The sequence below is a fragment of the Musca domestica genome, unplaced genomic scaffold (genome assembly GCF_030504385.1).
Source record: "Musca domestica strain aabys unplaced genomic scaffold, Musca_domestica.polishedcontigs.V.1.1 38, whole genome shotgun sequence".
NCBI classification, from domain to species: Eukaryota; Metazoa; Arthropoda; class Insecta; order Diptera; family Muscidae; genus Musca; species Musca domestica.
The window spans coordinates 6,031,189-6,042,362 of record NW_026712324.1 but is presented as its reverse complement, the minus strand read 5'-3'; the positions used below and the strand labels follow the sequence as shown (position 1 = coordinate 6,042,362).

The 11,174-nt window shown below is 31.4% G+C and overlaps 1 protein-coding gene across 1 annotated transcript in view; it reads left to right on the top strand.

Annotated features, from left to right (window-relative positions):
* Positions 1–208: 208 nt before the first annotated feature.
* LOC101900975 (3-phosphoinositide-dependent protein kinase 1) overlaps positions 209–11,174 on the top strand; it is a 55,085-nt gene continuing 44,119 nt past the window's right edge. Inside the window, exon 1 of the mRNA XM_005187296.4 lies at positions 209–1,332. Coding sequence (XP_005187353.1) covers positions 1,267–1,332 — 66 coding nt within the window. The 5' untranslated portion in view covers positions 209–1,266. The remainder of the gene's footprint in view (positions 1,333–11,174) is intronic.

Sequence of the window (11,174 nt, the reverse complement as noted above, 5' to 3'; positions counted from 1 at the left end):
ACAGCTCGCAACAGTGCTGATGGTTGGCGGTTCATTTCCAGTTGTTCTCTCTGTGTAGGCCACAGCCGTAGATCTCGTTCATGTGTGTGTTGGTTTGTGTGCATTTTGTTTTTTTTTTTTTGTTCTTTTTAATATGGGGAATGCCTCTGCGCAAATACACACACTCTGTTCGACTGAGTGTGACTGACTGTGGCTGCTTTTTCTGTGCAATGTAATGACAGTTTATTTCAAATTTGGTGCGATACGGACGTTGTTCATTTGTTTGATTCATTTTTAAACTGAAGTTGGCGCGTATCGGACGTTGTAGCGGAAAGAAAATATTGTACAAAAATACAAAAGAAAATCAGAAGCGTTTTACTATTCAAAACAAAAATATCTATCACAACAACAACAAATGCAAAATAAACAAAACAAAGATTTTATTTTGGTAAACAACCAAAAAAGAATTATATATTTTTTCTTTTGAAAAAAAAAAAAATATGAAAGAAATTTAAATTGCAAATAAAGAAAATTTTTGAAAATAAAAAAAAAATAACAAAGAAAATAAAAAGAACGCACAAAATTTTTGGAATTTTGTGAGAAAACAGAAAAAGTAGTCTGAGAAAAAAATATTCCAAAAAAATTGAAATATATGAAATTGTGAAATTCATATTTAAAAAAATGTGCAAGAATTTTCCCAAAAATAAAACAAGGCCTACTTGATGGCAAAAATCATGGCTTTGATTGAATTACAAGTGAAATAAAATTAAAAATAAAAATATATCTAGCTATTGTGCATACAAATAAATAAAGACTTCTACTTGGAAAATAGTAGAAAAAGTTAAATCAACCTTAAATTGCCTTGCATTGAATTGATTACAAAGAAAAGAGAAAAAAAGTATTGAATTGAATTTTATTTCTTGAAATTTCTCTGTGCATTAAAAACAAACAAAAAACAATTTGTAAACAAAACAATAACCCATTGCAAAAGGTTGTGGCCCACATTGAGGATTACCAGCCAGCCAGTCAACCACCTTTTCAATAACATCCACAAAACCAGACAAGAATTCATTTCTTGATTGAATTAGAAAAGAAAAAAAATCACAACAATAACAAAGCAAAACAAGAAAATATTTCGTTTTCAAAATATATAAATTACAAACAATAATAACAACTTTATTGTAACAAAGTGAAATTGTTTGTTGCAACATTTTACCACAACAAACAACAACAACAACAGAGCCCCATTAAAACGGGAACCAAGTTATACCAAATAAAGGCCTCCTCATGAAATGTAAAAGTTGGTCCAATAAAATCAACAATTTTGTTGTGCGCCGATTGAAGTTTATGAAGGTAAATATGCGTTTTTTTTAGTCAGTTAATTTGGTATCAACAAATATTTACTAAAAAAAATTAAGTAAACATTTTGAGGTAGAAACTTGAATTTTTTTTGAACCGTGGTCTGTTTTAAAGGCAATTTTCCCAAAAAGAGAAATTATTTAAAAAAAATTGTTTATTATTTTTTTATCAACAAATTTGTTATATAAAATTTTTTTTTTTTTTTTGTTTAAAACATAATTTTTCAATTGAATTATTATTGAAATTTGATGCTCGAAAATATTGAGTGTCAACCGAAAAATATTTCTCATCGTGAATAAATTAATAATTAATAAATTATTAATTTTTAATTATTCATTATTAATCTTATTAAAATTTGTTACGAAAGAAAAAAATCGTTTGCAACGCAAAAATATTTTTAATATAAAAATTTTCCCCATTCATAATTTTTTGAAACAATGACTTTTTTTCGAATAATTTATACATAAAATGGTAATTAACCCTAAAAAATTCCCATAAAATAATTAAAATAAAAAAAAAAAATGTTTCAATAAACATAACTCTACGTTATTTACAAAGTTATTTCATACAAATGCATAAAAGCAATTTTTTTTGAAACATATTTTTGAGAAAGGATTATTTTTTATTTATTGATATATAATATATATATATACATATATATATATATATATATATATATATATATAATTCCGGTGAATAATGTCGCTAAAATCTTCAAAATACCGAATATCGGGAGGTACCGTTGTATGGGGGCTATACGAAGACGTGGACCCGCACATACAGTTTTCTGTTTTAGGCTGTAGTATCCATTACGAACTTCAAATACCAAATTTGAAATAGTTCCGGTGAATAAGGTCTCTACAATCATAGAAATACCGAATATCGGGAAGTTCCGTTCAATACCAAAAGTCCTGCAGACATAATACACATTTGAGTAAAATTTTATCAAACTACTTAATTTCGTTCGGAAGCTACAGTGATTTCCACAGGCGAATGGTCATCGCTAATTCAACATAGAATTTTATGCTGATCAAGGATATATATACTTTGTTGGGTCTAAAAAAACTTTACATAACCTCCACACTATGGTGGAGGGTATACAAAAATAATGTTTTCCCAAAAACATAGAAAAGATAAGGTAGCAATTAATTATTTAGTTGATTTAAACCTCTTGACAAAGTTTTCCTGCTAAAAAAATCATATATTCACTTGGTTAAAGTAAATTTTGAATATTTACATATTTTTATTTATTTTTTAATATAATATTTAAAAAATATATATATTGTTTAAAAATTAAAAATATACTTTTGTTAATACCATGGTAAAATGTAGAAAGTAAAGCCATTTCAAATAAGCATATCCACCTTTGCTTTTTATGTCATTTAACTGATCGAATTTCACTAAATAGAAAACTGATTCCATTTCCGATTCGTGGATTTGTAAATAAAGATTCTGAAAGTTGCACACACCTTTTTCATTCTAAATTGAAAATTTTTAAATTCTATAAATATATTTTTGTTTCCTATTTATTTTTTTCTCCGCTAATTTTTTCTCAACTTCAATTAAAAATACGTACCAATTAAAAATACGTACTAATTTATTTTTTCTCCGACATTAAAAATGCTTATTTTCAAAATATTTTGTCAACACCTACAATAAAATTGTTCAACAAAATTGATCTTTTCAAAAATATTTTCCTATTTATATTTTCCATTTAAATTAAATAATTAACAATTTTTATTAATCCATCAAAAATCATCATGAACCAATTCCAGTCAACATCCATCTCAATAACCTTTGAACCTTTTTGATGTAAGGTGTACTTCCTTCCTATGTTGTTTACTACCTACCTATCTATAGCTATAATGTTGTAAAAGTATTCTTCTCTCTGTTACATATTTTACATGTGAACCACCACATAAGTATGTCCCTGTGTGTTGGTGTTGTAAGTTGTATATTGAATTCCATCCCCCCCATTCTCCCCTATAAAAGACTTATTTTATTTCTTTTAATTCGTACAAACGAAAATTACAGCAAATAAAGCACTTTGGCCTTATTGAAATTGTCATCATAACAGAGAGAGAGAGATAGAAAAGAGATGGAAGAGAAATTAAAATTTAAGAGCCCACCTAGTTTACCGTCTTGTGGATTCTAAGAGAAAATTTTATGAACTTCATGTTCATTTTCTCTCTCGCTCTCCCATTTTCAGAGGAATGTTGTTTGTTTGTTTGGTTGCCAGCTTCTGCCATAAAACCCTGTGGCTGGCGCAAAAAAAAACGTAAACAAACCATTAAAATTGCCATAAAAGTATTTTCATTTTTATCGATTTTGTTGTTGTTCCCATTCGTTGACGTCGACGTCGCTGCTGACGCTGCTTGCTGTTGTTTGCCTTGTGTAAAGCGCCAAGCAAAACAAGTATAACACAACACAACAAAATGAAATAAACCCACCAAACAGTGCGAAGCAAACAACACTACACAAATGGGACTTTGTTTTTAATTTTTTTTTTGTAAACAGAGAATATGAGAAAGAGCAACACAACACAACAACAATTGAAATAAAAAACTTAACCGTTGCTTTTTGTTGTCTCTTTGTTGTTGGTGTTATTGTTGTCTTCGTCTTCGTCGTCGTCGTTGTTATAATTGTGTGCTGAGTTCAGCAACAAGGAAGCGAAATATTAAACTCCCCTAAGACAACAAAAAATGAAAACAAAACAACAATTAATAGTAAGAAAAATAATGCTGAGAATCATATGAAGCTAATGGCTGTCTGGCTGTGTGTTATGGGGCGGTAGGAAGGAGAATAGAAACAAACTTCATATGGAGGCCAAATTTCTCAAATGAAGCTTTGAAAATGAAACCAAAGCAAAAAAAAAAAAAAGAATGATGAAAGGTATTCTTATTTAATGTGTGCTGGGGACACAGTCTAGTATAACAGTTGCAAACATAATAATAACAACAGCAAACTATCATCTACCAGACATAAACACAGACTTTTTTGTGCCAGTGAGGAGGCTCCGGCTTGCTTGCTTGCCTATGCATGCTAGCAGCAGATAGGTACCTAGCTAGGAAGAAAAAAAAAAGACTGACGCTGCTGGGCCAAACAGACTGCAAAATTGCAAGAAAAATGAGCACACTATGACGCCAGCTACATTGAGGCATACAACAACAACAACAACAACACGGATCAGACAAGAACACAACTACACAATTTTAGTGCAATAATAAATCAGTATTAAATAACAAGACTCCAACATTAGGAGGAGGGAACTATATAGATAACTGCTTGGTATTAAGAGTTTGATTGGCAGTAGGCGACACAGAGGGATACTGTAAAATTGTATGTTTTTTAATTGGTAGGACCATTTGGGCGTCACTTCGGCTCCCCAAAGAGACAAATTCCAGAGGGGACATCATTTTCAAAACAAGCTGTATTATAAATTTTTCTTTGTAAAATTTCTCTCTAAGAACTTAAAAATTCAAAATTCCAAAATATCCCACTTATTTAAAAAAAAATATGATAAACTTTTCGGCCTTTGTGGAGGAGGTACCAGAAGGAGTGGACTGAACAGATTTCTAGTTGGAAGATCTATTTAGATATACCAAACTATAAAGAATCGCTTCGGAAGTTATGAGAGATATAACTTTCGAAACTGTTACCCTTTTTGGCGGAGATACTAGAAGAGGTGAACCGATGTATATCATCTTCACACTAGATCTTGTCAGATGATCGTTTTATTTGTGGGGGAGGTAACAGAAGTACTGAACTGCTGCAATATCGTGCGAACCAGCCAGACAGACAGACGAACGGACACCCCAAGATCGACTACAAATTTCCTAAAACGGACATTTCGACGAGACACGTTTTGGTCATATGAAATGATATATACTCTCTGTAGTCGCATGGTGGTCGAGGGTATAAAAATAAGGTTACAAAATATATTCCTCGAATCTCCACGCTTAATAAGTTCTCTCATATCAAGTTCAATTTCTCTGTTGTCAAGCCCTACGAAGAGCATTATGAGAACTTAATTTAATTTGCATTTTTATTTTGCAAATTTTGCTTCCGATTGACTCCGTTTGAATGCAACCAATTCTATATTCTGGCATAAATTACATACCAAGCCTAATGTAGGGCATTCAATCACATATTTACATACAAAGTCCATGTTTTGACGACGTCGACGGTGATAGTTTTGCGTGTGCTTATACGTGTTTGTGTGTGTTGGTGTGTCTGTGTACATGTGCGTGTTTGCCTTTACCAGACAATAACAAAACCCCCCTTACCCACCAGAACGGCAACCTTCTCCACAAGTCAAAACCCACATAAATATATAGAGTGCATGCAGTTTTGTTGTGCACTCATAAAATTGAGGTTACAGACTACAACAACAACAACAAGATAAATACGAACAACAACAAAACATTACAAATGAAAACAAAAATACAGCAGAATAAAACAATAACAACATTACAATGTAATATCATGTTATAATGATACACACAGAGAGGTGGCAAAGAGAGAGAGAGAGAGAGAGAGTGTAAATAGGGACAGCAATGGTGTAACTGAGCATAACTCTGGTGAGACTCCTCTCGTTACCAATGACGGTGAGAACATTTATTTTACATTGGGGTTGTCTTGCTGCTGTTGTTGTATGCGCAACCTCGCATTGGAGCCACTTGTATTTGGCCTGGTGTTGTTGTTATTATTAGTTGTCTCTCACAGAGGAAATTGCGTGTGTGTAATGTTGTTATTGTTTGATAATGCTGCTGCCACCGCTGCTTTGTTGTGTATAATATAATGTTGTTATTGAGGCTGATTTTTTCATCATCATTTTTGCGTGCGAGTTACGTATAATCATACTACCCCTGATAAAATTGATAAGTTCTTGGAAACAATTAGCCAATAAAACGTGTACAATTATTGCACTGTAAGCATAAGTGAATTTGACATTCTTTAGTTTGACTTTATTTTATTTTTCCAGTTAAAACTGTCTGGAGCTGAGTATACAATTATTTACAAAAGTGTGTTAATCAAATTTCATTTAAAATAAACTTATGCTAACACTGCAATAATTAATTAACAAATAATACCTGTAGAATAAGTAAATTAAAAATGTAAAAGTTAGTCTTAGTTCCATCCTCTTAGTCGCAAGTCGACGAATAAATAAATAAAAGAAAGAAAAAAAAAAGAAAACAATTTTTTTTTTTTTTAATAAACATAATTAATCAGGTTATCTAATTGGCGCAGTCGGTAGGATCCTTTAGGAATTAAAAAGGATCCAGTGAAACGTACCTAAATTATAAATAATTAAATAAATTCTGCGAATCCTACGGGACCCTCCAGGATTATAAAATAAACATTAGTGCAGTGAATAATTAAAAAAAAAAAAAAAAAAAATTAAACACCACTAAAATAAACAATAGTGCAGTGAATAATTCAAAAAATTGAACACCACTAAAATAAACAATAGTGCAGTGAATAATTCAAAAAATTGAACACCACTAAAATAAACAATAGTGCAGTGAACATTTAAGTTAAGTGGACACCACTAGATAAAGGAAGTCAATCCTTTTTTTTCTCTTTTAAAAGTGTATTCGCAAAGGCAAAAAGTCTTCGACAAACGAAGAAGAATGGAGGAACAAGCTCACATCGCATCCGTAAATGCGGCAGAAGAACTAGCCAGAAAGGATCAACAATTGGAACGGTTACGCCAAGCATATCTAGAATTACAACAGCAAACACAAGAACTACAACAACAACAGCGTAACCCGGTGTTATATGATACACAATCAAATAATGCAAAAAACAACATTTTAAAAACGATAAATCATCTACCCATTTTCACCGGCACCGGAGAAGTAACGGTGAACAGCTTTTTTAGTAGCACTGAATACTTGCTGTCAACTATACAAGATGAAAATATTAAGAAGGAGGCCATAAGAACAATATTCTATAAAATAATCCAGGGACAAGCTAAAGACGTCATAATAAACATACCCACACCGGACAACTGGCAACTAATCAAAGAGACTTTAAAACTAAGGTATAGACCGAACGTGGAACCACACAATATATATAGGATGATAGCCAACTTAAAAGTAAATTCGGTAAGTGAATTAATAATAGAGTTGCAGAATCTAAAATATAAGGCAGATGAGTTAATAGTTTATTACCGAAATGACCACTATATTGACTTATCAAACGTGGACAGTCTTTTAGTAAATACAGTTAAGGAAATGACACAAGGTACACTGTTAGACAAAATTTACGAAGAAAGAAACATTAATGATATATTAAAAATATTGACAAGAAGGAGATTTGAAGACACATGCATTAGGCCAGAATATAGGAAGTTTAGGACTAAAGACGACGTAACATTTAGACAAAATCGGTCGCAAAATAGGAATAATTTTAATCCGCAGATTAACAGTAATAACCAGGGATATAATCAACGGAATTGGTTAGGACAAAATAATTTTAGGTCGGATATTAGACAAGAACGAAATAATAATGATAATAATAAAACCTATAATAATAATAATAACGATAACTATAATAGGAATAGAAACTTTAATCATTCAGGACAGTATAGAGTCCAACAAAATAACAGTTATAATAATAACTATAATAATAGGAATCAAAATGGAAATTTTAATCATTCAGGACAGTATAGAGTCCAACAAAGTAACTATAATAATATGTCGGGAAATTTCAGAAGGTTTCAGCAACAGGTAGGAAACCCTAGGCCAAATTTCAGCCAAAATCGCTTGAATCAACCTAGGCAAGACCAGCAGGAACCTATGGAAATAGACAATATAGAAGTAGATAATCATCGAGTAGTAGGAAACTCTGAACCAAATTTACATCAGGATAACGGACAAGACCAAAGACAAAATAATTTTTTTCGGAAACAACCTCCGATTGTTTACCTACCATAACCATTACGATTAATAAAAGGAAATATAAAGCTTTGATTGATACAGGCGCAAACTTAAGCCTGATTGACAGTAAGGTAAAAGATTTTGAACGAGTTTTACTAAAACAACCTATAGAATTTAGCACCATAACTAGGAAGGACATAATTAAATTTGAAGTTATAACTGACGCACCTATGGAATTTAACTTACCAAATTATACAAAAATTAAGTGGAAAATGCAAGAGTTAAAAGGAAGAAAGTACAATTTTATTATAGGAGTTGATTTACTAAACCATTTTAACACGATGATAAATTTAATAGACGGACACATAACATTTAATAACAAGATTACAAAATTTTTAATTAATCCATATAAGGATTTGGAAATATGTTCATTGGAAAAACTGGAAGTTGACTTGGACAGAATTCAGTTGAATCATTTAAATGCAGAGGAGCATTTAGAAGTTACGAGAATTTTAAGAAGATTCGACAAAATATTTTTTAAAGAAGGGGACCAATTGACAAGTACAATGACAATAAAACATGAAATAAGAACGACAACAAATGAACAGATAAATTCCAAATTATACAGATATCCGCCACAACATGAAGAAGAAGTACGACGACAGATCAGGGAAATGGAGGAACAGGGCATAATTAGGAAAAGTTGTTCAAGATATTCAAGCCCATTAATAGTAGTACCCAAGAAAATAGATAATTCTGGAGAGCGTAAATATAGATTAGTGGTAGATTATAGGAAGCTTAATGAAGTGACGATCGATGATAAATATCCACTACCGAACATAGATTCAATTTTAGATAAACTAGGACGAGCACAATATTTTACTACCTTGGATCTAGCCAAGGGATACCATCAAATTCTAATAAGAGAACAGGACAGAGAGAAAACAGCTTTTGTGACACCTCACGGATTATATGAATTCATAAGAATGCCGTTTGGGTTAAAAAATGCCCCAGCGACATTCCAACGATTAATGAATGAAACACTAAGAGATTTCATTAATAAAACATGTGTAGTTTATCTGGACGATATACTTATTTTTAGTACTTCTCTTAAGGAACACGTTAAAGCCATAACGGACATTTTCACGGTATTGGAACGGGCAAATTTAAAAATACAAATCGACAAATGTAATTTCATGAAAAGAGAGACAGAATTTTTGGGGCATATTCTGACAAAGGAAGGACTAAAACCAAACCCCAATAAAATTAAGGTTATTCAAGAATTAGATTTACCTAAAACAGAAAAACAAATCAAAAGTTTCCTGGGATTAACGGGATATTATAGAAAATTTGTGAGAGATTATGCTAAAGTCGCACAGCCAATAACAAAATACTTAAAGAAAGGTGTAAAAATAAATTTAAGGGACCCTACATACATAGAAGCTTTTGAAAAATTAAAATCTTTAATTAGCTCTCATCCAATTTTAAGATACCCAAATTATGAAAGACAATTTACATTAACTACAGATGCGTCGAATTACGCAATCGGTGCTGTCCTGTCACAGGAGGGACATCCAATTTGTTTTGCATCAAGAACGCTTAACAATCACGAAAGAAATTATTCGGCAACGGACAAAGAATTTCTAGCAATATTATGGAGCGTTAATTATTTGAGACCATACCTCTATGGTCGAAAATTTAAAATACTTACGGATCACCAACCCATCAGATTTTTACACACAAAATATAGAGGGAAAGACATGTCACCCAGGCACCAGCGATGGTTTTTGAAATTAGGAGAATACGATTTTAATATAGAATACATAAAAGGCAAGGAAAACAAGGTGGCAGATTTTCTAAGTAGAATTGAGAAAGATAATGAAGATGATACCATTTCAGATAAGGTACAAAATTCGGAGAATAATTCAGAATTGAGAATAATAAATAATATTGAGGATGATGATGATGTATCAATGATTACAATTCATTCAGCTGATGAAAATTTACAAGATCATTTCTTTATAAAAGAAGAAATAGTGAATAAGTACAGGACACAGATTATACTTACAAATGATAAAGTTCAGGAAATAAAACATTTACATAATAAAAGGATAATTTTCATAGCGGAAAGTGATTTTCACGAAATGGGGGAAATATTTAGAAAGTATATTACCAAAGGAAAAATAGGTATATTTTCGGAAGTATCGGAGAGAAGCTATAATACTGTTCAGGAAAAACTAATAGAAATGTACTCTAATGAGAAACAAGTGGAATTTATTAAATGCACTATCAGGGCTCAAGATATAGAAACAGAAGTGGAGGCGGTGAAACAGATATCATTATATCATGTAAAAGAAAGTATGCACTCGGGCATACAGGAAACCTATAACCAACTAAAAAATAAAATTTATTACCCAAGATTAATGGAACTAATTCAATTAGTTATAAATCAATGTGAAGTTTGTCAGGAGATAAAATATGATAGAAATCCAATTAAATTGAAATTCTCATACACAGAAACACCGTCGACGAAAAACGAAATAATACATATTGACACATATGTGATTAAAAGATTTCATTTTTTGACAATAATTGATAAATTTTCTAAATTCGGTGCAGCGTATCCATTGAATGATAGAAATCATTTAACAATAATGGAGCAATTAGATGATCATTTTACAAAGGTAGGGAAGCCAAGGAAAATAATAGCCGATAATGAATTTAACGCCACTAGACTAAAGGAATTCTTAGACAATGAAAATATAGAATTGCATCTGACCAAACCTAATAGTCACACGGGAAACGCCGACATAGAACGATTTCACAACACAATTGCGGAAAAGTTTAGGATAATGTATAAAGCAAATAAGGAAATACCGGTGAAACAATTAATTCAGAGATCAATTAGAAATTACAACGAACGATATCACTCAACTATTAAATGTACTCCTA